Genomic DNA, 27,335 nt, shown 5'->3' with positions numbered 1-27,335 from the left:
GGACCTGTAAGTTTGTTAACTAAAGACTACAGAACAGTCATGAAACTGAAAAATAGCTCAGTGGTTAGGAACACTTGCTGCTTTTTCTGAGGACTTGAGTTCAATTCCCAGCACCCACACAGTGGTTCATGACCATCTAGAACTCAGGTCCCAGGGGATCCAGCCAATGCCCTCTTCTGACTTCTTCGGGCTCCAAGAAAGCACCTGGTACGTGGGCATATATGCAGGCAAACATTCACATATATAAATTAAAATAAATCTTCAAAAATTATTTTTAAATAAAGGTCATATCTCAACTCTAAACTGACAACAGGTATATTATGCGGCTTTCTTTTCTCTGTACAAAAATGCGTGGAACAGCCCTCCAACCTCAAGGCTGTATGATCAGAGTAAGGCCTGTGAGATCTCACCAGTTACAGGTTCACAAAACAGTGAAACCTGGATAGAGGAGCCTCAGTCATAGTTCACGGAATCTTTGGGAGACTAAGCTGGTGTGGATCCCTGTCTTACAAGGAAGGCCTGAAAAAGGCCGGGTCCCCATCACTTAACCTTAAGGATGGCACATGTGCCCCCAAAGAGATGCCCTCATCCTGATCCCCAGAACTGTAGGTGTTGCAGTTACTGACAGAATCAAGGCTGCCTATGGTTGACCCTGATATGGGACAAGAATCAAGACGATCCAGGTGGGCCCAACATCATCATGGGCAGAGGAAACCAGCAGGGTGATGGAAAGGAACTGTTCTAGAGTCACTGGCCTTGAAGACTAAGGCACGGGACCAGATGCCAAGGTCATGTGGCTAGAAAATAGGTTCTCCCAGAACCACCGAGGCTAGGAAATGGATCCTGCCACAACCATTAGAGAAAACGCAACCTCTGGTACCCAAGGAGATGCATTTTCAGAAACAGGAGGTGATGAATCTGTGCAGGCTTCAGACCCTAAGTCTGTGGTCACTTGTTACAGCAGCCACAAGAAACTGACAGAGACCTGGCAGGCTCACGATCAGTCTGCCTCTGCGGAGGAGGAGCTGAGACGTTCTGGAAATGTCTCTGGTAACCATTCACCGCTCCTCAAAACTGAAACGCCAGGCCAAACATGGTGGCATACACCAGCAACCACAACACTCGGATGCGAGAAAAAGAAAAATCAGGAGCTCAAGGTCATCCTCAATTACATAGCAAACTTAAGGCCAATCTGGGTGTGATGGCTAATTTTAGTGTCAACGTGACTACATCTGGAATTAAGTAAGATCCAAGCTGCTGGGTACACATGTTTTTTCCCGCTTGATTAAATCATTCAAAGGAGGAAGACCCACTTTTAATCCAGATCTTCTGAGGTGGGAAGCTCCCGTTTTAATTTGGGCCACACCTTCTGCTGTCAGCCAATATAATGGACATGGGAGAAGGAACCTTGCTCTCTTTGCCTGCTTCTTCTCTCTCTCACTGGCATATTTCTTCAGGAGTGTATTTCTTCAGGAGTCTGGCATATACTGAAGACCCGCTAAGCCATTCAGCCTTGTGAACTAAACAACCACTGAATTCTTGGACCTTCCATTGGTAGACAGCCCTTGATGGACTTGTTGGACCAGAGCCTGTAAACCATTTTAATAAATCACCTAGATACATACATAAATACATACATACATACATACATACATACATACATACATACATACATAGATGATGGGTACATACATAGGAAGGTGGGTAGATTAATTCATTCTGTCCGTTCTTTTCCACTAGAGAACCCTGACTAATACACTAGGCTACATTAGACAGTCTCCAAAAAAAATCTGTTACTAAGCCTGACAACTTGAGTTTGCTCCCTGGGACCCACATGTTAGAAGGAGAAAATTGAATCCTGAAAGTTGTCCTTTGACCTCCTCATGCACACTGTGGCATGTGTGCATCCACAGACGTGCACATAAGTGTACATGCACACACATAAATAAAATAAATACACTAATAAGCATGTTTAGACATCTGAACTGCTTCACAGAAGCCTGGCTGCCTGGTCCCCACCATTAGCATCATCACTAACCTCAAGTGCCTCTGGGCCCCCCGTGACAGGTCCCTAACCCTCCCCAAGCACTTCCAGACCTTCTGGGTTCTAAAATCAGATGGGGGCTCCTGACCCGTTTTCAGCTTCACTGAACTGGTGTTCGAGGGGCTTCGAAGCTCAGTTAACCTTAAAGTCCCCCAGGTAGCCTTGAATCAATCTCCTTTTGCAAAATGAGGGGGATCACTGTCTAGGGATTTCCTAAGTTTTTTAGTTCATGCAGGCCCCTCTTACCTCAACACCAGCACTGGACCATCAAGGCCATGGGATCTATCTCATGCTGATTTCAAAGGGCCATCTCTGAGGCTTTTCCCTTCTTGTGTCTGTTAAACCCTCAGATCCTACACATCATCTCTTTCAAGTTCTATCAGGAGTCACCAAGCCTGGGGCACTCCCCAAATCCACCCCAACTGTTGTCTCTTGTCCCCCCCATAGCTCAGGTCTGTTGGCCATGCAAGAAGACAAAGGACACTCCCGAGCTCCATCTGGACATCTACAGGAGACAAGACCTTGAGTGCTCTGAGCTGATTCTCACCCTGATCCTCTGGGTCATCTCCAAGGTAAGATCAATTCTAGTCACTTTTGGAGGCCATCACCAGGGCCAGGGCCTGGGAAGAAAGGGCTCCAGAAACACAGCAAGTCCTGCTGCGAAGGACTGGAGGGTGCATCCCTCTGACTAATACTGAAAGTTACCATCTTGCTGCCAAACCCTGCCAGAGGACAAATCCAGTCTGGTTCTATAGCTCATGCTCCTTGATGCTGCAGGCCAGATTCTCCTCACCTCTCTCCTCTCCCCTTCCTCTTGATCCACTGCCACCAGCCTCTCTCCTTCCACTTTCCTTCCCTCCTCTACCTTGCTGCTTCTCCCCTCCCTTCCCATTTCCTCTCTCGCACATCCCTTCTCTACAACAGAGACGACACCCAGCCATCCACCCCCTACTTCTGGCTTCCCATGTAGAGCCAGACAGTCATCATATTAACATTTGACATTTCAGAAACTTCTCGGCCCCATTGCCAAATCAAATCAGCTCAGCCCAGAGCCATTCCCTCACAAACCCAATTCACTCTTGAGATAGACTCAAGTATGGTTGCCATGCGTAATGGAGTTCTTGGCTCTGGATGGCTTCCTCCACACTGCTGCAGAGACAAACCCACTACCCACAGCCACTCCCCTCAAAAAGAGAACACTCTCCAGGGGGCCATGTTCACAGGCAGCACTATTTTCCCTCCAAAACCACCTGATGCTCACATTCCAAAGCAGGAAGCCAGCCGCAATGCAGAGGGGTATTATAGTTCATTGCTTATTAATCGTTTGTATACTGAAAAGCTTGGTTCCTTGCTGGCTTTTTGGTTTTGAGACACAGGCACTGTAGCCCAGGCTGGCCTCAAACTCACTATATGGCCAAGGATAATCTGGAAAGCAGATCTTCATGCCTCTACCTCCCAAGATCTGGGATGGCAGGTGTCCACCATTGTGCCTGGCTTGGTTCGCTTTTATCATGATGTTTCTCAAAATCTTTAGAGAACTCATGAAAAATACTATCTCTATTAGAGAGATCTCTCTCTACTCTCTAGCAATTCCTTCTGAGTCATTTGGGTTTTTGCCTCATTGGATAAATGCAAGGAAAATCTAATTGGACTCTTTTTATTACAAAGGAGCATAAACAGGGTGATCTCATTTATGCATGGCTCTATCTGTGTGTGCTATGCCAAGCTATCTGGATGCTTAGCAAGTGCTAATACTGGATATTTCTGGATAGCAGGATCATTAAGGCATTATTAATATCTTAACAACATACTTCTTTGTACTTTAGCATTGCTTAAATGTTTCTCAATAAGCATATATTCGTGAAAAGTGGCCAAACGAAGCTGAGTTTTGTTTTTGCCGTTTACTTGCAAAAGAGACAAGTCTTTATGGAAATTCTCTTGAAGAATACTGGGCCTTTTGTGTATAACCACATTCTAATATGGATCAATCAAAAGACTTCATCCACCATTTATAGGTGAGTATTTGTTGAGCATCTCCTATAGCTCCCTGCATTCTGGGTTCTATAGCAGCCAGTAAGGGTACACAGCCTCATCCCTGACCATGTGAGCTGGAGGGCCAGGTCCTCCCAAACCTGCCACATTCTGCTTGCTCCTTTGTAAGCAAATAAATACAAGTCACATCTGGTCTCCAGCTACATAAGTGGAACAAACTGAATCAGTGTCTTATAAAAGGGCTGGAGGGAACTATGCAGACAAATACAGTCACACACTAAAGACACACATGTGAGGACAAAAACAAGGTGACATTGTGGAAGCAGAAAGCAAGCCTTCACCAGACACCAAGCCCACTAGCACCTTGAGTTTGGATTTCCCTTCCTCCAGCACAGCGAGAAACAAATTCTAATGTTTATAAACCACACGGTCTAAGACAAAAGAAGCACAATGGGACTGAAACAGCTCTCAAGATGCAATCACCTTCCCGAATTACCTACCCAGAGAGGTTTAAATCAGATGACAAATGTCCAGACACACCACGTAGAGACACCAGGGAGACAAGATGCCACAGGACCATGGAGGAAGAGGGAGGCAAACAGTAACGTCAGAGCTACCACAAGCCAGAAGAACAAGCAAGGTTTTTCCCCCAGACTTTGGTGGGAGCAAAGCTCTGCTAACACCCTGATTTCAGACTTCTGGCCTCAAGAGCCGTGGGAGAATATGCTGCTGTTATTTTAAGCCACCCACCAAGTTTGTGGTAATTGTTAGAGGCTCTAGAAACAAATAGACACCCCAGCACCCAAACTCCATCTCCACACTCAGCTGGGAGCAGAGAGCCTGCAGGAGGTCAGGGCCAGGGTGGTGGGAGACAACAGGAAGGAGACACGTGAGATCTAGCTATTGGTGCTCGGAACTGCACCAGTGGCAACGCTTCAAGAGGAAAAGACGTCACCACCTACTGGTTCTCAAGCCCCAGATACTAGACTTGAGGAGCTGGCAGTAACACTTGTGCAAAGGGTAGGAGTAGGCTAGGGACAGAATATGGTAGCACCTGCTGCCAAATGGTCTCAGAGTAGCATGTAAGGCCGTTAAAAGAGAAACATGGGTTTGTCATGAAAGTCACCCTACAGATGTTTGAGTCACTGACCATGACAACAACGGCTGGTCTCTACAGAGACTGAAATGTATGCTGTCCAGACCATTACAAAGCCCTTGCCAGTCCATGTCCTCCTTATGCCTCACAGTGACCCAAAGGGCCTGTGTGAGAGCTGAGGTTCTCAGAACACTGTAGATCTGCACAGAGTGGTACATTAGTTATTAAACTCTGGGATTAAAGGGAAATGAGATGACTCAGAGGATAAAGGTGCTTGCTACTTAAGCCTGGCAACCTGGATTTTCATTCCTGGGGCTCATATGATGATGGGAGCAAAGCGACTCCCAAAGGTTGTTCTCCAATCCCGACAAACACACCATGACATGGACAACACACACACACACACACACACACACACACACACACACAAACAAACAAACAAACAAAGTCCAGGTTCAGGAACAAGACTCTACGAGGCCAAGCACTAGCTACTGGTCAGAGAACCATCTGCTAAGTTCTGGGGCAGAATGAGTGGCCAGACCTTCAAATACATTTGGCATAAGTAGGAGGCAGAGCCCTGGAGGCATCCCCACGAGACACCTGAATATCAAGCGTTCCATCGAGTTCTGAGTTTGAGAGTAAGGCGGACCAGTAACTGAGCCTTGACCCACCTCCTCCAGGCACCCAATGCCCAGAAAACAGATAGCTCGGGCAGAGTTCTGCAACCCAGGCTGCACCCCACACAGCCTCCCAGAGCCTTGATACCCTACCATCAGCCTTCCAACATTCCCTCACAACATCAGCATCAGCACAGAAATGCAGGCTCATTTCAACATCAGCTGCAGGAAAGGAAACTAGGGGGGAAGCTCTCGGTGAGCACCAATAGATCAGAAAGCATGTTCCAAGGCCAACCTCAGAACTTTGCACAGTCCTGGACAATCCAAGTCTCTGCACAGTCCCATTCCACAAGCCTCTTTGAGGAGGATGACCTTGAAGGTACTTCCTGTGCCCATAGGAACCACCTGGACTATAACTCCTGTTAAAGTCAGATCAGCCTTCCTGAGACTTCAAGAGTCCAGTCAGAAGCTTCCTGAATACCACTCCTTCAGGCCTGTCGGTAGGCTGAGCTGGTTTCTACTTTTATCCTCTTCCAAGCATCCCATGGATATTTGCACCTAACAGGTAGGAATTTATGTCTGAGACAGGACGCCCACAATATCAGGTCCCTCTGCTGTGGATGTGTGGTAAGACAGAGAACTGGAAGTCCTCAGAAGAAACATGGTAGCAACAGAAGAAATGAGGTGTGCATCTTTTCCTAACCCCAGCCCTAATCAAACTGATAATCCTAAACCTAACCCTAGCCCTAGCCCTAGCCCTAACCCTAGCCCTAAACTCAACTCTATCCCTAGCCCTAGCCCTAACCCTAACCCTAACCCTAAACTCAACTCTATCCCTAGCCCTAACCCTAACCCTAAACTCAACTCTATCCCTAACCCTAGCCATAGCCCTAACCCTAGCCCTAGCCCTAACCCTAGCCCTAAACTCAACTCTATCCCTAGCCAGAGCCCAAAGCTCTGCTATCTTGGAAGTAAAGTGTCACCCTTCAGAAAGAAATTTTTTTGCAGAAACAATAATGACTTTGAAGCACCACAAGCTACACATATGTGTTCTGAATGATAAGTGCACATAATTTCAACCAATGCCAAGCTCCAGGCATCCACCACGTGGGAACTCTTGCTGTCCCTACTCCACAAATGAGGGCGGTAAGGCTCAGAAAACTCACGCAGATAAGAAACCCCTTCGTCTTGGGCAGACAGACTCCAGAAACTGTGAAGTTTGCCACTTTATAGGTATGATTACTTTGAGGAAGCCCTTTAGGGACCAGGTCACAGGGATTGGATTGGCATCCACACCAGTGGGGGATCACGGAACCAGGGTGAACGTGTGGAGAGGCTGGGCTGTCGAATCAAAAGAGAGAAGAAAGAGATCCCCCAGAGAGACAATTCAGGGAGGCTGCTGTCCTGACCAACCCACGCACTCAGAGAGGGCACTGGAGGCCTGGAGACCTTGGCCAAGGCCTGTAACACATACAGTCTCTGTACTGGCTGGTTTTTATATCAGTTCGATTCTGCAGTCATTCTTAAAGAGAACCTCTATTGAGAACATGCCCCCACCAGATTGCTTGTTGATAATTGATGTGGAATGGCCCAGCCCATTGTGGGTGGTGCCACCTCTGGGCTGGTGGTCCTAGGTCCTATAAGAAAGCAGGCTGAGCAAGTCATGAGAACAAGCTGGTAAGTAGCATCCTCCGTGGCTTGTGCATGAGCTCCTGCCCCCAGGTTCCTGTTCCATTTCAGTTTCTGCCCCGACTGTGATGTGGATCTGTAAGCTGAAGGAAATCCTTTCCTCCTCAAGTTGCTTTCGGTCATGGTGTTTTATCACAGCTATAGAAACTCTAAAACAGTCTCCATTCGAGACTTCTAAAAAAGGGTTAGAGCCATCTGTGGAAAGGACACAGGTTCAAAGATAATGGGAATGGGCAAAGCTTCCACAAGCCAGTGGCTCTGGGTTCCGTAAAGAGACGCAGTGATGACCTGTTTCTCGGGGATAAGAACATCACACGAGTTGTCATTGTCATCAATCACCACCATGACAGCACCTGTGTCATGGATTACATCACTGCTGCTCAATGAGCTGCCAAAACACAGCCACTGTTCCTGCGGTTGTCTGTGGTCCCCATGATGAAGGGAAAGAGACGGAGTCAGGGAGTCTATGAGCTTGCTCAGAAGACTCCCTAAGAGTGGTAGTGTGTGGTAGTGGTTAGGACACAGGCTCTCGGGTACACCACAGGCTTGCTACTAAGCAGCTTCAGGACCTTCAACAAACAGCACAACCTCCAATGACTATGTTGGACAGGTGCCTAAAGTGACCCCTCTCAAATGACAGCTCCAAATGACTATGAGGCCTTTCCTCTGAGCGTGGTTGGACAGGATTGTGATGTCACGTGAAAGCGCTCAGGAAAGAGCACCACAATCAGCAGGATCAATGACTGATCCATACACAGGGAAGAAGGTGAGTCATGTGCTTTCAACTCCTCAGACAGGAGGAATGCCATGGCTGGCAGAGATGCTACACAGTACACACGTACATATCTACGGCCAGCAGGTATTTTACTAAGACATCCAAGCAATTAAACAGGGGAAAGAAGGTGATGATCTTCTCAACAGGTGATGCTAGAACACTGGGATGCCTGTGTGAGGATAAATTAATTGAGCCCTAACATCAAGCTACAAAGTAAGTCGACACAGATCTCCATTGGGCTCAGCATCATCAGCCATTAGAAAAATACAAATTAAACTATAGTGAGCTGCTAATACACACCCACTGAGGAGGCTAAAACACTGAAGATTGACAATGGTCAATACTGGCCAAAACATAGAGCATCCAGGACCTAATGGCACTGCTGGTGGCATGTACAATGGTGCAACCACTGACAGTCTGTCAGTTTTGTAAGACATTGAGGATTCGGGGGAATGTAGCACAGAGGCATAACACTTAACTAGCATACACAAATACCACAAGAAAGAAATAATAGTAATAAAATAAAGATAAAGACTCAGGCCAGGCATGGTGGCTCATGCCTGTAATCTCAGCACACAGGAGACTAAGGGAGGCAGACTGTTGTAAGTCTAAGGCCAGACTAGCCTACAGAATGAGACTCAGGTATCAAAGAAAAAACAGCAAAAAGTTCACCTACTCTTCAATGCAATGATTCTATTCCTTGATAATCCAAGAGAAAATAAAACACAAGTTTCAAACAAAATTATACTACAGCAGTCAGAGTTTTTGACTTTTAGTATAGGCCAAACCAAAAACAATTCAGCTGCCCCTCAACTGGAACACAAGTAAACCAACTGTGTCTTCATATGACAAGTATTGCATCATCATCATCATCATCATCATCATCATCATCATCATCATCATAATTTATACTGGGCTAGGGGCTGGCACCAGGACAAAGTTGAGAGATAGACCAGCCATGGGTCAGTGTGACAAGACAAGGAGGGAGAGAGTAGTGAGCTCAGAAGAAAGGTGAGCTGGAGCCTTAGCCCAAAGGGATGCCAAGAATGTCCTCTGATGTCCACTTTCTTCACACATACAAAGGTTGTACAGCTGCCTCACCTACCATTGAGGGAGAGTGGGAGGAGGGATGAGTGGCTCTGGGGGCAAAGACCTGAAGTAGCAACATAGGAGACTGGTTGGCACCTCTCTCAGGGGAGCCCCCAGCCTCCACCACCTTATTCTCCAAAGGAGAACATCTGCCTGGAATGCCTCAGACTTGCATGAGGAGAACCTGAGAAGTTAAACAGGGGTCCCAGGCCAGCTGAACAGCTTATTTGGGACTTCAAGAACAACCTTGCCAATTCAGGTCACAGTCAGCTCAAGCCCTGGAGAAATCAATGTCTAGGAGATGATTCTAGAGCATTCCCAATGCCTAGGACATTCTTCAAGAAAACATGAGGGGGGCTGGAGAGATGGCTCAGAGGTTAAGAGCATTGCCTACTCTTCCAAAGGTCCTGAGTTCAATTCCCAGCAACCATATGGTGGCTCATAACCATCTGTAATAAGGTCTGGTGCCCTCTTCTGGCCTGCAGTCATACACACAGAGAGAATATTGTATACATAATAAATAAGAAAGAAAGAAAGAAAGAAAGAAAGAAAGAAAGAAAGAAAGAAAGAAAGAAAGAAAGCCAGCCCTAATTCCTTCCCCTCCTCAGTGCAGCAAGATCTGGTCTACAGTCCCAAGGGGCCACTCAACCTTGTCTCTCAGGGCCTTCATCTCCTTCATCTCCAGCTCTTCCCCACCGAGAAGCTACTTTTAATCTGTAGGCTTCTCACATGCTAAGCCATATGGCTTCTTCTGCTAAGTTAAGGTCCCCTGTGGAGGTTCTTTGAGGGTCAAGGACCAATGCTTCTGTGTGGTCCCAGGGGGACCCATAGAAATCCAGGCATACTGTGGTGTCTGCTAAATGCCTACTGGTCCTTTCAGGTCCTTTCAGATGTGAAAAGCAAATTCATGAAGAATAAAGCTCTGGCAGCAATCTACTGCATACTCAGGCAGCCAGTCCCCAGTCCCACTCCTAGCCTACACTGCCCATTCTCAGCTTGGGCTCTGGCTGGGAATTGGGCTCCTGTTTCAGCCCATCTGCTCAGCTTATTCTCTGCTTCATACTGGGGGGTAGGAAATTCCCTAGGAAAACAAGCTACACGGAGAGAGAGGAGGACCAGTCTGAGACTCCACCTATCCAAAAAGGAAATGGATCATCAATCCCTGACCCAAGCCAATCAACCAAACAAGTATTCTACACCTGAGTCATGCTACCAAGGGAACCAGGTGAGCCCGTCTCTTGCTTGGGTGGCAGAAAACATATTCAAGGGACTAGGGAGATGGTTCACTCAATAAAGCACTTGCCATGTAAGCATCAGGACTTGAGTTCAATCCCCAGAATCTATTTTTAAAAAGCCAGGCGTGGGGCCAACAGATATGGCTCAGCAAGTAAAGCAAAAGATGCTTGCTGCCAAATCTGATGACCTGAACTCTGGGATCCATATGGTGGAATGAGAGACGACTTCTACTAGTTGTCCTCTGACCCCCATACTTGAGTTGTGGCACATGTGTACAGAGAGAGAGAGAGAGAGAGAGAGAGAGAGAGAGAGAGAGAGAGAGAGAGAGAGAGAGAGAGAGAGAGAGAGAGAGAGAGAGAGAGAGAGAGAACCTAAATAAATAAACAAAGCCAAGTGTGGCAGTAGGTACTTTTAACCTTAGCTCTACAGAGGCAGAAACAAGCTAGTGGGCTACTGGATAGATAAAATATCCTGGGGTTCGATGGCCGGCCAACTTGGCTTACTTAGCAAGCTCTCAGCCAGTGAGAGATATTGTCTCAAAAAATAACATGAGCGGGGTGGTGGTGGCACGCGCCTTTAATTCCAGCACTTGGGAGGCAGAGGCAGGCAGATTTCTGTAAGTTCAAGGCCAGCCTGGCCTACAGAGTGAGTTCCAGGACAGGCTCCAAAGCTACAGAGAAACCCTGTTTCAAACAAACAAGCAAATAACATGAAAGTAAGAACGGGCTTTCTGTAAAGAACAAAGGCTCAATGGCCATGCAAGGGTGAGAGTAAGAAAAAATAATGGGGAGTGTGCATAATCAAATATAGTGTGTGTGTGCATGTGTGTGCGTGTCTGCATGTGCCTGTGTGTGTGCGTGTGCGTGTGCGTGTGTGCGTGTGTGTCTGTGTAATTTCCAAAGAACAAAAAGAGCAAAATAAAAATGTGATTGTTTGATGCCGCCCTGGAAACAGAAACAAAAACAGGGAAGCATGAAAAGACCTCCTAGCTATAAGACAGAGACTTGAGAGATGGTTCAGTGGTTAAGACTGCTCTTCCAAAGGACCTGGGTTCAATTCCCTACACCCACATGGCAAGTCACAACCATCTGTAACCTCATTTCCAAGGGGTCAGACACCCTCTTCTGCCCTCCACAGGCACTGCACACACAATGCTCACAGATCTACACGAGGGTAAAATACCTATGCACATTTGCAAAAATAAATAAATAAATAAATAAATAAATAAATAAATAAATAAAATAAATGTTAAAGATTCAGACAAAGGCCCAGAGCACACTCCTTCAACTGGATGGTTTCATGACAACTCAGCCACCCTAAGCCAGGGGTCAAGGGCCCCAAAGACCAAGAAAGGGGTCCCTCCAGGAGCTCAGTGCCAGCAGGATGAACGGATCAGCAAAGAGCAGCGGCACTGATGGGTGAGTGCAGCTTTGGGACTCTCCATCCGCGCTGAACCAATCAGTGTGCTGTGAGCACTGTGGCTTTAAATCCCTGGAAAGCAGTTAGCTTCATACAGTGGGGACATTTCCTAGCCAGAGAGTCAAACCATAGCCACAGAATAACATGACAGACACAGAGACCAGACATGACAGGCTCCAACCCCAGCTACATACAAGATCCCCACCCAGAATCTTTAAGGCAAGCCCAGCTCCCTTATTTCCTAGCTGACCCTGCCTTTGGAGTCTGGACACAAAAGTCACAGACTGGGAACTTCCTGAGCTGAATCCTGAGTTTTTCAAAAGATGGTGTCTAAAGCAGGGGATGACTTCTGATTGTGAACCTTAGAGTTCACCGAGGATGCTTGAGGGTCTGCTCTGGGCCTGCCTGAGGCTCCCTCCCTGACAACCCCAAAACCCCCATAGTCAAAGTGCTCTCTCCCTCTTCCTCTCCCTCCCTCTCTCTTTATCCCTCCCCCTCCCTTTCTCCTCTCCCTTTCCCTCCCCCTCCCCCCAGCCTTTCCCTCCCTCTTTCTCCCTTCCCCTCCCCCTTCTCTCCCCCTCTTCCTCCCCCTTTCCTCTCCCCCTCTCCCTCTCCCTCTTCAGCTCCCTTCTCTCCCACTTGGTCTCTTTCTACCATTTGGTCCTCCCCTTCCCACAGGTCCACCCACTAGTGTCACCGTGTCTCACGGGACTGTCGACACTCTCTGCCGCTCAGCATCTCCACTCACTCCTCAGCACTGCCATCTGCTGTCACCCCACCTCTCCAGGAAGGGCCTTCGTCATATCCCAGCAAACACCAGGCCATTCTGCACAGTGTTCCTCTGTGCCATCCACATCACACTTGGCCTCACCCCAGCAGCTGGCTCGGCTGTCCATCCCTCACGGTGAAATGCTCTTCCCTCTGTGTCCATGTGCAGCTTCTTCCCCCACACCATCCCGAGAACATCTCCTCTTCCCACTCCATACCCTCTTAGACAGCTGCCTCAGGCCCATGGACACAGCGTGATCAACCTGACCCTTCTTCCTGCTGAGCTATCCCACCTCAGAGAGACGCTTGCACCAAGTTCCATTGCTCCAGACCTCAGGCTCATTCTTGCTTCCTCTCTCCAAATCACCTTGTCACGTCATCCTACCGCCTGAGAACTCTGAGCTCTATTTCCAAATAACCCTGCTGGTGCCCTGCACAAAAATCCCACCCTCTTCCCCTGTCCTCCAGCAGTGACCTCCAGTACATCTGCTCGTTCACACTCTGTTCCAGTCCTCGCAGCAGTCGGAATAAATGCTTGCAGGCCCATCACAGCCAGGGGCAGTGGACACCTATGATCTCTGCATTAGGAGGCCAAAGCCAGAAAGATCAACAGTCAGAGTTACACAGTAAGACCTTGTCTAAAACAAAACAAAACAAAACAGCACCTCTCCAAGGCCTTAATTAGGAAAAAAAAATCTAAAACCTTTAGCAAAACTTCTGCTTGACCTATAGTCTGCCTTCAGGTCCCTAACACAGGATGCTCCAGTGCTTCTGGTCTTTTCCAGTTCCTCTCTCTCCTTCCACCTCATCCCTGGGATCGCTGAGCTGCTCTGGGTCCCCGGTCACCAGGAATGCTGGTGAGATGCAGGTGCCATTGGGCAATCGGAAGCAGGGCCTGCGACTCGTCCATTCCTGAGAGGCGCTCCGACACTGCCAGTGTGGCTGGTCATTTCACCTCCCTCCGCGTAGCAAGGGTCCTGAATGCCACTCTGACTCTACCTTAGTGTAGGGCCTCCTCAACTCTCAGCGGCCGTCTGATCTGAAACAGCATTTCCTCAAAGAAGCCCACCTGGCCCTCTCCAAGACCTCCTCAAGTCCTGCCCTCTGTCCTCCCTGAGGGATATGGCCTCCCCTGAGGACATTCACCTCCCCTAACTGTCCATCCCTCACTCTTGCCTTTCCCTTTTCAACTTCTGGCTCCCTGGATGGACCATGAACTCCAAGAAAAAAGAGACCACAATATCTTATTCATCCCTGGGTCACTGCAGACCCACCCAGCACTAGGCCTGTGGTCTCAGCAGTCCCTACAACTGTCCTGTCTACTCTGTGTCCATTTCCCCTCTGGAGCGGTGCTTCAGTTTTCCTTCCAGGAGACACCCCACTCCTTCTCTCAGTCTCCCTGGTATAGGTCACGAAGTTCAAGCTTGTCCAATCACAGCATTCCATTTCTCTAGCCAGTGAGCTTCCTCCCTGGGACTCTGTCAGAACTTCTAGCAAAAAGCTATTCTTTTTCCATGAGAGCTACTTAGTCCATAGGAGCTGCCGCCACTGTCCCACCGTCACTGAAGCAAAGCTTACCAAAGAACAAAAACATCGCAGAGAGAGCAAGAGGGACAGCTCCCCCAGTCGAGGCCATGCCTGGGAAAGTTCCTAGGCTGAAGTGAATAGAGCTTCTGTCACTTACAACCGAGAGTCCTGACTATCGCAATGCTCCAATAAACACCGGGTGTTGAATGAATTAAACAGTCATGCAAGCGGAGTCTGCCAAGAGAACTCTCTGCCTCCTCCTAGGCCTCCTCATTCTCCCTATAAACACTTGCTCGCCATGAGCAGAGACGATCTTCCCACGACCAGCTCCGCAGACTGAAGGGCTGGAACTCAGACCGACCACATGGTCCGGGGTGTTACTCTGTGCCAGCAAACCACCCCAGCAGCTGGGTCACATACTATCCCAGACTAGGCTGGCAAAGGTGGCCTGGCTTTAGATGCCCAGGTATTCCCACCAAGAAAAGAGGTGTACCATCCATCCTGTACCCTGGCCCACCCACATCCCACCCACCTCTCAATGCTGGGCCCAACCAGGGCTGTGCTACCACTGTCAATAACCTCACAAACACCATGCTGCTCAGCATGGGGTGGACATATGCCATGGGGCGCAGTTTACCTGCTTCCTTTGGGGTGTCAGGGAATAGAGGAGCCACACAAAGCAGCAGGGAAGAGATGTCAATCACTTCTTGGGAGTCATCTCAGAGCAGAGCCTCAGGACCATCATACCAGCAGGCCTCGAAGGCCTTCAGATGATGCAGTAGGCAGGAAACGTCCTCACATCTAGTCTTTACCCCACAAAATGTGAAGCTGCAAGTTGGGGGTGGGGTGCAGCTGAGCCAACAGTCCTCCTTGAAGCTCAGCCTAGGGTGGTCATCCCATGTTGTTGGAGGTGGACACAAAAAGCAGAAGGGTGTGGAAGGGGGATAAAGTCCCCTTTCTGGGAAGGGGAGGTCCTAGGCTTGGAACCAAAGATGGGGGATGGGGTTCTCTCCAAAAGAGGCTTCCAACTGAAGCTTCGGCACAAGTCGCCCATAGAGACTAAAGCAACAGACAACTTTCCCACAGAGACTAGGGCAACAAAGCCATCTTAGAGGGGCCTTTCAAAGGCAGGTCCCGCCTGTCTTGGATGGCAGCCCCTTTAATACCTAGTTGCATTCTGTCCCTCTTCTTCTTCCAACGTGGACTCCTTGTTCCCCATACCACCATTCCCCATGGTTCTCACTAACCCCAGCATCCTGCCAACCCCGCCGCAGCCCCGGTCTGCTTCTTCACTGCACTCTGACACACACTCCACACCAGTCAGACCTTCCTTCCACTCCACCCAAGGTAACAAGACTGTCTCCTGAAGCATGGGACACTCCATGGCCCTCACTGGAACCAAAGCAGCCGGACATGACGCTAAAACAACAGCAAGGCCACACGATATTCCCAGACATCCTCTCCCTCCCGCTTCCTGACTTTGAGCCTCTTACCTTCATGGTTGGGGGTGCAGTGAGAGGAGGAGACAGTGGCCGATCTGGGAGGGTCACATCCGAGCTGTTGGCCAGCTCCTGCTTCCTGCAAAGAGACCAAAGGACACAGAAGCTGTGAGCGAAGGCTGTCTTGAACCTTTCCTCTGTGATCTAAGAGCGGTTGAGCCTGAAGACATGGAGGATGATGCAGAAAACTAAAGCTGACTGCATTTCTTCCCTGGGATGTTCTAACACCAAAAGCAGTGCTGCGGCAAGGGCAGGCCCTAGTCCACCAGGGCATTTAAGTCCTCAGGGGCATGCCAGAAGCTTCAAGGATGGACCCCAAGAATCTGCTTTACCTAGCTTCTCACATGGTTCTGATGGACCCAAAGTCTCAGAACCACCAGTTTTAAAAGACACAGGACTAGGGGATGAGAGAGACGGGGAGAGGGGTCATCATGTAGAATTCATTTTCACATGGGCATCTGTCCATTTGGACATGCACACACACACCCCAAAAAATGCCTGCACACACACACACACACACACACACACACACACACACACACACCCTGGCCACAGACCCAACCCTTGCGAGGACAAAGTTGCCTACTATAGAAGCTGCAGGTAAAACTTATTTCAGTCCACATGGGATAGAACCAGGTTTGAGGCAGCTAAACAGAGTTGAGTCACCATGGAAACGCTGCTCTCACACACTCCCCACTTCCCATCTGGCCCTTGCTGGTGACCAGAGAGAGCTTGTTTGCTGTCCCATCACCAGGCAGACTGCTTAGGTTGGGAGAAACCTCCAGAGCGAGTTATGCAACAGGGCCATCTGGGCAGAGATGAGGGATTTCCCTAATGGGCCATGGACTCCGATGTGCCCTAGAGGGGAGGAATGGAAAGGCAAGACAACAACCCTGAGAGCCTACAAAGACCCTAACTGCCCTGTAAAAGCCTTACACTCACAGATGCCCCACCATGAAGCACCCAACAGGCAGTCATGTCTGTGTTAAAGGACCAAGACCCGCTATTCCCCATCGGAGAGAACACTCTGTACCTCTTCCCAGATCATGGCCTGCCAGTAGTAGTGACAGCCTCAATCCAGGCTGCTCCTTGAAGGAAACCCACTTTCCCTAGAGCCATACCCCCCAACTTTCTGGAGAGAAATTCTTGCCCTGGGGCCTAGATACAGTCTCACACTGGCTCCCCCAGTTCACAGGCCAGGACAGTCTAATACTTGAGAAACCTAGCTAGGGACAGCACCGTACTGTCTACCACAGAGCCCCTTGCTTTGCTTGTAGCCAGCCATCCGCTCTGTCCTCTAAGCGGCCAGACAGGGAGATGGTGAACATCTGGCTTGGCTCAGGATCCTCATGATCGACTAACCTCAACCCTGGCCAGCTCCCTTTCTCTCCTCCATCTGCCTGCTTCCTTACTTCTTCCGGCACCTTGGTGGGAGAGGTCTCCTCCCTTCTGGTCCAAACTGTTATTGGCCCAAGAACCAGAAAGGACAAGATTCAGCAATGTGCGTGTGTGTGTGTGTGCGTGCACACACACACACAAACGCAGAAGCTTTGTCTGCCTCTCTGCACAAGTCACCAGCCTCACTTCTCATGGATCGACTCAGCCGTGGCAGCTCTGCTGCCCTCACCTGCCTCCTGATGAAGCTGGCCCAGCACGGCCTCTGCCCACTGCCACTCATCCCTCTTTCTAGCAGCCTCTTCTTCTCTTGATGGGCCTGTCCCATGGGAGCCAGAAAGGGGGAAAGCGAAGGTTGATCAAGGGTGGGAAATACCATACTCAGGAACCCCAGGCAGAGATTAGAGCAACGCCCTTGGGAGTTGGGAGGCTGGTAGGGAATGAAGAAGAGGCAAATCCTCCACGAGAGAACACAGGCTGCTCTGGGCTCAACTTCCAGCCAGGCCTTGGTAGGTAGACGACTTCAAGTGCACCTATAACTTACCATCCCCCTTGGGACACTCTTGACTCCTTCCCTTCCTCCAATTTAAGAGCTGAATGTCTATTGTCAGTTAAACTGTGTCCCCTCAAAAAATGGTATATTGACATGCAATCTGCAGCAGCTCTGAAGGAGTCTCTGCAGATGGAATCGAGTCAAAATGAAGCCGTGAGGGGCTAGGGAGCTGGCTCAGAGGTTAAGAGCACTGACTGCTCTTCCAGAGGTCCTGAGTTCAATTCCCAGCAACCACATGGTGGCTCACAGCCATCTATAATGAGATCTGGTGCCCTCTTCTGGCATGCAGGCATACATAATAAATAAATAAATCTTTTTTAAAAAAAAAAAAAGATGAAGCCATGAGATGGGCCTTTACTATGCCCAGTGCCCATGTAAGAAGAGACCCATGTCACCATGTCACCATCATGGCACGATGGATTTAGACAGTAGAGTGACGTGGCTGCAGGTGGAGGAATGCAGAGGATTGCACCAGCCGCCAGGAACTAGAAGGGACAGGGAGGACGCTTCCCCACGGTCATCAAGCAGGCGTTTCTACTGACATCTTGTCCCAACTTCCAGAGCTGAGAAAAGGAATGTCTGCTGCCTCTAGCCAATTCTAGCACTTGGTCACAGCAGCCCTGGGAAAGTAATAACACGGGACAAGTTCTCACCTCTATCCTTGTCCTTGTGACTGAAAGACCAGAATGAAGAAGGTGAAACCCCAGCTTCTACCACAACCCCACCCCCTAATCTGATCAGCTGAGTCCGACCTTGCCCTGCCGGAGCCCTCATGACAATGACATTTCCATGTGATCTATTGTCACCTGCAGGCCAGACCTAGGCACCGGCTGGTACAGAGATAAGATAAGGTGAGAGCCACACACGCAGCGCGGCTCGGCAAACACATCACACAGGAGTAGGAGAAACTGATGTGATTCTCTCCAGGGATGACCTTGACCACTCTCACTGGTTAAGAGCAAAGGTAAATCACTAGCAGAAGCAACAAGACTCTTGTGATCCAGTGTCGTGACTCTGAGATTGAAAACCGCCCCTCCCACTGACCCAAACACAAACATAGGCTTTAAAGACACATGGCCCCGTATGTATCCAGGAAACACGTAAGGTAAGGTGCTGGTGATAGGGACAGGCGGTGGGGAGGAGAGGGGAACAGAAGGATGGAGAGAAGGCAGAGAGGAGGAGAAAGAGCCTGCTCTCGGCCGAAACACAGAGGCATGCAGGCACTAAATGTGCAGGTCGCGGGGGTTCTGGAGGCGCTGCCCACTCAGCATATCTGCTGCCGCAGAGCCAAATGGGCTAACGTTCTCGACTCTGAGACTGACTCCTAGAAGCCTAGGAGATCTCAGGGCAGAGGGGAGGGTGCAGGGTGGCCAGGAGAGGCCCCAGCTGGCTTTAGCAAAATGCAGTCTAAGCAGAGAAGAGCAGCAGAGCTGGGCAGAGCCCTTGGGAGGTCCCTATGTCGGCAGCTCAGCATCCAGGATTCATGTCTCTACCCTCATAAGGCCTGGGCCTTTTGCAACAACACTTGGCCTTTTGCACACCGCTATGCAGTGTCCTACAGCCAGAATCAAGGGATTCCTGGGTTCAAGTTCGGTTCTTCCTGCTACTCTGTCACATGACCTCACCTCTCTGCCTTGGTGCCTTCAACTGCAAGCACAGGAGTGGCGCTGTTCTGAGGAAGTAAAAGCAATGCTGTGGAATAAAAATATGAAGTTCTGTACAAATTTAGTCTAGGGTAGTGACAATATGATTCATAAAATGGTGATGTGGGACCAGCATAATGGCTCAATGGGCAAAGCCACATAAGCCTGAGTTCAGACTCCAAGCCCCACATGGTAGAAATAAAGAACTGACTCCCACAGGTTGTCCTCTGGCTTCCACCTGCACACTGTGGCATATGGGCACACCAGTGTACACGCACACACAAAGAGGTATGTGCACTGGAGCGCACTTAATAAAAAAAAAAAAACTAAGGTATCAATCCATAAACAAAACAAAATGGTGAGCTAGCCTCCAAGTGGAGAAAGAGAAGTGAGGGTCCAGGCTGTTTAAATGTCTAGAAAAACATTCCTATCACCCCAAATAAAGCAACAGTCCTTGCCCCTGGAGATTCTCTCCCAGGATCATAACCACCCACTGGTTAATAATCAACAGCAAGAAAATACCCACCTAGCGACAGACGGCCCTGGGGCCAGGTGCAAGGCCTCCCCCACCCACCCACGGCAGAGTTCTCGCAAACCTTCGTCTCCCAGCTCCCCAGCGCCCCAGCCACCCCTCAGGCACTGACACTTGCTTTCCACATCAGCCAAACTAGAGGAATACAGACAGCTGGATGCTTTGACCAGCTTCTCAAGAGAAGGAAAAAATGGGATGTAAAACATGAGACACAGGAGGGAAAGGGAGAAATGACCCAAATGTCCCAGCTAGTGAGTGATGGGCCAGATGCACGCCGTCTTTAAAATGGGATACTGCTTCACCATGAACAGCAATGACACACAGATACACACTATGGTACAGACGAACTCTGAAAGCACAATGGTAAGTGAAAACAGCCAGTCAAATAGGGACACAAATAGGACAACCTATGGGTTGTGACCCCTTTAGGGTAGAACTGCCCTTTCACAAGGGTCACCTAAGAACATCAGAAAATACATATAGCCGGGCGGTGGTGGTTCACGCCTTTAATCCCAGCACTCGGGAGGCAGAGGCAGGTGGATCTCTGGGAGTTCGAGGCCAGCCTGGTCTACAAGAGCTAGTTCCAGGACAGGCACCAAAGCTACAGAGAAGCCCTATCTCGAAAAAACCAAAAAAAAAAAAAAACATATATTTACACTATGATTTATAACAGTAGCAAAGCTACAGTTATGAAGTAGCAACAAAAACAATTTTATGCTTGGGGTGAGCACAACATGAGGAACGGTATGTATTAAAGGGTTGCAGCATTAGGAAGGTGGCAAACCCTTGCTCTAGATAACTCCCTTTCCATGAGAGGTCCCGAACTGGCAAATTCGAAGCCAGAATGCAGATTAGCAGTTGCCAAGACATTGAAGGAGGTGGGCAAAGGGAAGGCAGCTCGTGAGTGGTTAAAACACTCTACAACTCGACTGCCATGGTGACTGCACAGCCCTGTGAGTGTAGTGAAACCCAGAGAACACCACATACTTTCAAAGGATGAATTTCGTGGCATATGAATTATATCTCAATTTTAGAAAAAGGAACAAGCAGAAGAGGGCTGAAGGTTCTGCTGCCGAATTTCTTCTCCAGCTGTCCTTGAGTCTACTAGGCCCCAAGTGATGAGTGGGTCCTTGCTTTGCGGCAAAGGTGGTGACCATGGTGACCACACACAGCGCTGAGTGGGGCTTCTTTGCTACTGTCACCTGTTGAAGGCCCTGTTCTGCCCCACAGCCAGCATTTTTAAGCACCAGCAGCTCAGTCATGTGTTAGGAGAAAAGTCAGAGTTCTAACTTTCACATGTCCCACCCTACAGAGCCAACTAAATCAGAAACCATGGGCAAAAAACCTGAGCAAAATCAAATGCTCCAAGAGAATTTATCCTGAGACACAGAGGAGGGAGAGGTTGCTGGGAAGTCAGGCTGAGCTCTGGTCCTGGTGAACGGCACCCTCCGCCTCTTGGCGTCTTTGCTCTCTCTTCTGCAGAGCAGACAGAATGGGTGCGTTGACTCTGGACTCCTATTCCATCTACAGGACTAGACTTCATGGGAGCAGAGAGTCATGTGGTCACAGGACAGGCTGGGCAGAGCACAGACCGGAGGGACCAGGCAGTGGAGGCTGAGAGTTCATGCTCGAAGAAGTCTGCCAGAAGTCAGACATGGTGGTACACGACTTTAATCCCAGCGCTCGAGAGGCAGAGGCAGGCAGATCTCTGAGTTTAGGCCAGACTGGTCAAGTTTCAGGACAGTCAGGGCTACATAGAGAAACACTGTCTCAAAAAGAAGAGGAGGAGGAGGAGGAGGAGGAGGAGGAGAAGAAGAAGAAGAAGAAGAAGAAGAAGAAGAAGAAGAAGAAGAAGAAGAGGAGGGGGGGGAGGAGGAGGAGGAGGAGGAGGAGGAGGAGGAGGAGGAGGAGGAGGAGGAGGAAGAAACAGCAACAGCAGCTCTTACCTGCCGGGCCACTTACAGAGACCCAGGACCCAGCAGCATGCTCACACGGCCCTCATTCCAGCACCCGGGTATGCTGCGATGTCATTATGGGTGGGAAGCAAACTCTTCCAAAGTCCATGCTAACTTTATAAGTTAGAAAGCCAGACCCCAGCCCTGAGGGAGGGAGGCAAGCAGTTCAAGAGCACTAGTGTGAGTTTCTGACAGGCCTTAACTTGACGCCCAGCATCAGCCCTGACTAGCTACGTGGTCAGTTTATTTCCCCTCTCTGCCTGTCAGCTTCCTCATCAGAAGTGGCGCTGGTCTCCCTACCCTGACATTCTGAAAAAGGCTTGGAAAGCCCTCAGAACAGTGTCTGGGTGTACACAACAGAAACACATTAGATGATCACTGTTGTTCCAACCGGCAGAAGTAAGTCTGCTGGAGAAGGAGCAGGAAGCCAGTCAGAGCGCAGAGGTGGACCAAGGCAGGAACAGATATAAAATCTCGGTAACTTGGATGTGGGCGTTCCTGAGTCTAGGGGGCTGAGTGTGAGAGCCCCAGTCCTAGCCTGGAGAAGACAGAGAAAGGGGCACAAATACCATAAGTGTGCACAAGGGGCATTTAGATCCGCCTGGCTATGCTGGGGTGAATGTCCAAGAAGGGCAGGACCCTGAAGAACTAACAGTGCGGAGAAGGCAGTGGCACAAAATCTGGAATGAGAGGGTACAGTGGAAGAAGTCCCTTGATGAGCCCTACAGCACAGAAGAGCAGAGTTGTTGACCCGGGTGCTCCATCTCATCCCCACATATAGTCTAAGGTCATCCAGAGATCCATAGCACAATGCTGGACCTTTGGTGACCTGAATCTCTCCCAAACAGCAACCCACGGTTCAATCCCACGGTTCAAGGATAGAGACCAGTAGCACATGGGAGAAACCGGGGAGACGTCGTCTGATAGCTTAATTACATAGTCAGAGCATAACAGAGATGCCTCCTTCCTCTTCTTCTAAGAGAAGCCAGCATAAGCTGAACATGCCAGAAATGAGCAGTCACAACCCCAGAAAATATCTCAGGAAGCTCTCCACATTTATTGACAGACATTTACAAAGCACCTGCTGACTAGCAGCGCCCTATGTAAAGGGAGAAAAGAGGGGACTAATGGAGTCCACAGGTTCCCATAAGGTGTGGACAAACAGCAGAGGCTCGGGCTGGGGAGCAAAAGGCCCAGGGTACACAGGAGATAGGTATGCTAGGCACAGACTCTACTACAATACACACTCAAGTAGCAAAAAACGCCTGCATCTGGGAACCTGGGGAAGCCTGCGCGAGGTTAGAGAGATGGCTGCAGCATCTCTTTGGATGTGTTGATTACAGATGGCCCTGCCCTTCCCTAAAGAACCTTGAAGTCCTAAACTGGGACAAGGGTAAGAGAAAGAGCAGCCAGAAGGCACAAGACATCACAGGACCAATGAGCCACAGAGAGCCAGCTGTGAGCAGCCAATCACCGCCTGTGGGGTACCCACACAGGCAAGCCATCCTGAGAAGGTGAGCTTTTGCTGAGCAAGCAACTCATAGGTCTGGCCAAAGCACTATAGCTCACACATGAGCAGGCGGGAGCTCCCGGGGTCCGGTGAGAGCCTCAAGTCACAGCACGGAAATGGGAGAGGTGGGCTCTGCACCCCAGTTCTCTGACATAGGTTCCACTGTTCTTTCCCTTCACCACGAGGAACACATCTCAGCCTGGCCTGCCTGCCACAGCAGGAGTCGGGGGGAGGGGAGGACCAGTCTGTGCCCTCTCCTGCCCTCTAAGCTTGAGTTTTGGCAACCAAGGCAGGCTGACTCTGCAGAGTCGGGATGTCTGGATTATTTCCAAGCATCCAAGAAGATCCAGACAGAAACAAAAAGCACAAGCCATCATAGTGGCATTCTATACCCACATAGAGGAAACATAACAAAGGACTGTGAGGTCCAGGGAACATGGTGCCTACTTGAGAGATAAGCTAAGGTAAAAGAGAGGAAGACAGACAGCTATCCTCCAAAGGCTGATGCCAGCAACCCACAACTTCTTCTCATTAACTACTCACCAACATCCTTTGGCCGAAGTATTATTGGTTCCATTGTGCTGATGGGGAAACTGAGGCTCAGATATGTTAAGCAACTTGCCCATGGTCATGTTACTGGAAAGTAGCAGAGCAAGGCTTGAACTAGGGTTGTCTGGCTCCAGAGTCCATGACCCTGACCACGAGCGAAAGGGGGACCTCCATGTCGCCCTGCTTCCCTGCATGGGGTGCATGCAACTCTGCTGGCTGCTGAGATGGTGTGGGACAGTCTGCATTGCAACACTCCGGCTTTTACAGGAACCTATTCAGAGCAGGCCATGCCGATTGTCCTTTTATGGTAATGGCTCAAAGTTGCCTTCAAGAGCGAGTCCGTTAAAGCGAAACAGAGCCAGTTAAAGGAAAACTTTGAAGACTGTGACAAGAGCAGGGAAGGGCGTCTAAAGACAGCAGAGTAGCTGAGCATGGGCACTAGGCAATCTTAACTCTACCTGGCTGGTCTCCAAAACAGGGTCTGGGTGTTCTGCCTGTCTCCAAGAAGTGAGTTTCAGGGCAGCAGAGGAGTAGGCTGGAGGCAGAGAGAGGAAGGAAATGGGAGGAGCAGACTGCTCATGGCCAAGGGAACGCAAGCATCTGATTCCTAAGACGTTAAAGGGCAAAGCTAAGAGGGTCTGGAAGCTGAAGGGAGAGGAGGCTATGGTTACACAGCAAAAGATCCCGTTTTCAGAAATATGCGTGATGACTGCTTTGACCATGATGCGCGAACAAGGAAGAAGTGAGTTTGCAAAAGGCAGATGATAAGGCAATTGCTTCAGGCACAGTGGGACGAGAAAAGCACTGGAGCCTAACCTGAAGCAGATTCCAGAAGCACAGAGGTAGAGGTGGGGACCACAAGAGGAGAGGAGGCCCCAGGAGGGCTGGTGGGGCTATAAAAACAAAGGGAACAGGTGAGGAGGCCAAGTACCAAGGAGGGCACAGCAGGCAAGTCACCTGCTAGACCAGAGCTCCATTTGCCCAGCACTTAAGACATCCCTACCCAGCTGTACCTGTGCCCTGCAGCCCTCGCCACACCATTTGCAAACTGCCAGCGGAGCAGCATTCCTCACGTGGTCCGCGCCTCTGTTTGCCACTACCTGGCCTCAGCTGAGAACGACGTCACGGTCCAAGCAAAGGCAGCCAGCTCACAAGGTCACAGACAGCCTCAGACTCAAACATAAACGCACAAAGTCACAAGGGCGCAGGATATCAGCATTTTCCCTAGCTGACGAGCACTTCTTAACCTGGATGGCAAGGGTGTGAGTGTTCGCTTTATGATTCACGCAGTTTGAGTGTATGGCATTTATCATAATGAAATATCATTTGTAAATAGTGATAAGTATGTTCCCTCACTTCCGTTAGGAAGTAGAAGCAGAGATAGCTTCAGCTCAGACTTCTGTGATGGACATGTCAGACTGACCACATGCGTTTATCTCACTTCTTCCAAACTCCCGCAAAACATCAGTGAGAAGGCCTGAATTGCTGAAACAAATGTAATGAACGAGGAAGCCCAGCCTATGAAAGAGAGGGTGCTCAGAAGACGGTCAATGAATGCTAGATGGGGGCTACCCGTGTCATTGAGAAAGATGCAACTGAAAAGAGCATGCTTCACCCCAGAGGAACCCGGGAAGGTCCCAGGCCCTGTACCTGAGATGTAGAACCAAAAGATGAGGGGGAGAGAGACTGAGAGATACAAGAAAGGCTAAGTCTTTGGAGCCCCACCCCCCAGTCACTTCCCCACTAGCCTGATGAGGTTCCCCAATCTCTCCCACCATGGGAAAGTGAAATATCAAGAAAAGGTAGCATCTGGGTTCCTTTAAGGGCTAGATCAGCCTGCTAACAGCCGCTATCACACCATCACGTTGCATGAAGCCCAGACGCAGCAAGCCAACTTCCCCTGCTAAGCTTCCCTTCCTAGTATCTCACTCTGGGACACAGAGAGAAAGCCAAGGATGACCTGAGCAAATCTCTAGCATGGTGTCAAAATAAACAAGAGGAACCCTAAGAAAACGAGCAATGGGAGGAAGCAGGGGACCTTCAAAAACTACCAGGAATTAATAGCCTCAGAGAGGTGAGACAAGATTTTGCAACCATGACACATGGAATAAAAATAGAATGGTCAGTGTACAAGAAAAGGGGTCTTAGGAATTAGTAAAATAATGGGGTACCTGAGGTTCTAATGTGTATAGAGCATTTGCCTAGCCCTAGCACATGCGGGGGGGAGGGGCGGGGAATAAGGGAGGGAAAATGAAAATACCAGAGGACCTAATATTTGACTAATGAGTTCCAGAGAGAGAGGTAATAATTTTTTTAAAGGCCCGAGTTGGTCTCCTGGTGAGGCATGTCCCTTGGTAATGATGCCCTTGGATGCCCTTTGTTTAAATTGTCCTAGTTATTCAATTCTGGCCAAGACAGAAGAACTCAAATACCATTACTTAACTTCCATGGCTGAGTCATGAGAATTCTCGAAGCTTCCACCTTGATCTGTAGGAACATTTACTCTAGGAAAAGCAAGGCAGCCCATGAGGGCTGACCGGTGAGACTTCTCTGCTGTGTCACTCCACACAGACAGATCGTATGGAGAGAGATACACGGCCAGTTCCCAGATGTTCCGAACACCCTAGTCCCTAGCACAAGAAGAAACTATCTTGGTCATTTTGGGCTCAGCAGATGCCACGAGGATGAGAACCTGGGAACTGAGCCAGAGTCAAAGCCTCTAACTTAAGTCCTCAGTGGAGCGTCCCAGCCACCTCCAATACCTGAGCCAGAAAGATGAGGTCCCAGATACAGTGAAAAGAGCCTGGCAGCTGGGCGGTGGTGGTGCACGACTTGATCCCAGCACTTGGGAGGCAGAGGCTGGCAGATCTCTGAGTGTGAGGTCAACCTAGTCTACAGAGTGAGTTCTAAGATGGCCAGGGCTTCACAGAGAAATGCTGTCTCAAAAAAACAAAAAAGAGAACATGAGAAAAGAAAAGAAAGTAGAGACTGGCGCCAGCATGCATCTTCAATGTGCCCTGGCCAAATCTCCAATCCACAGGATACCAGCACGGCAAAATGATTATCAGAGAAACAAAGCAAGAACCTTTCCCAGTGGGTCCTGAGCCTCTCGGTCCAAGTGCCCAGGGCAATGAATGACACGAGATCTACCCAAAGACTCAGGACACATGGATAAAAAAAGTTCAGTGACTCCAGAGAATAAATAACTATGCAGGAGAATATGAACATATGTCATCAAACTTTGCAATGACAACGCTAGAATGTAAGGATATCAAACTTTTTAAAATGATTTGAATATAAAATTTTCTATTTTCTATAAAATTTAACTGGCTAACTATCAACCAACTATGGGAGTAGAATAATGATATTCTAAGATACCTATTTTGGAACAATAGCTCCAAAAACTTCTTTTTTTTTTTTTTTTTTTTTTGTTTTTTGTGTCCGGGT

At 49.2% G+C, this 27,335-nt stretch overlaps 1 protein-coding gene across 8 annotated transcripts in view; it reads right to left on the bottom strand.

Annotated features, from left to right (window-relative positions):
- Nucleotides 1-27,335, bottom strand: part of Rap1gap2 (RAP1 GTPase activating protein 2) — a 188,462-nt gene that overhangs the window by 86,112 nt on the left and 75,015 nt on the right. For 3 of the 8 annotated variants that reach the window (XM_050128778.1, XM_050128777.1, XM_050128782.1), the window contains one exon: nucleotides 15,746-15,830. In XM_050128778.1, coding sequence (XP_049984735.1) covers nucleotides 15,746-15,830 — 85 coding nt within the window. Of the gene's footprint in view, nucleotides 1-14,889; nucleotides 14,991-15,745; nucleotides 15,831-23,882; nucleotides 24,292-24,346; nucleotides 24,393-27,335 lie in introns of those variants that run through there. The other 5 variants (XM_050128781.1, XM_050128776.1, XM_050128775.1 and 2 more) reach the window with 5 other exon arrangements.

The sequence above is a fragment of the Alexandromys fortis genome, unplaced genomic scaffold (genome assembly GCF_014885135.2).
Source record: "Alexandromys fortis isolate MF-2015 unplaced genomic scaffold, M_Fortis_MF-2015_v1.1 scaffold_80, whole genome shotgun sequence".
Lineage (NCBI taxonomy): Eukaryota > Metazoa > Chordata > Mammalia > Rodentia > Cricetidae > Alexandromys > Alexandromys fortis.
This window is presented reverse-complemented; position numbering and strand designations above follow the sequence as displayed.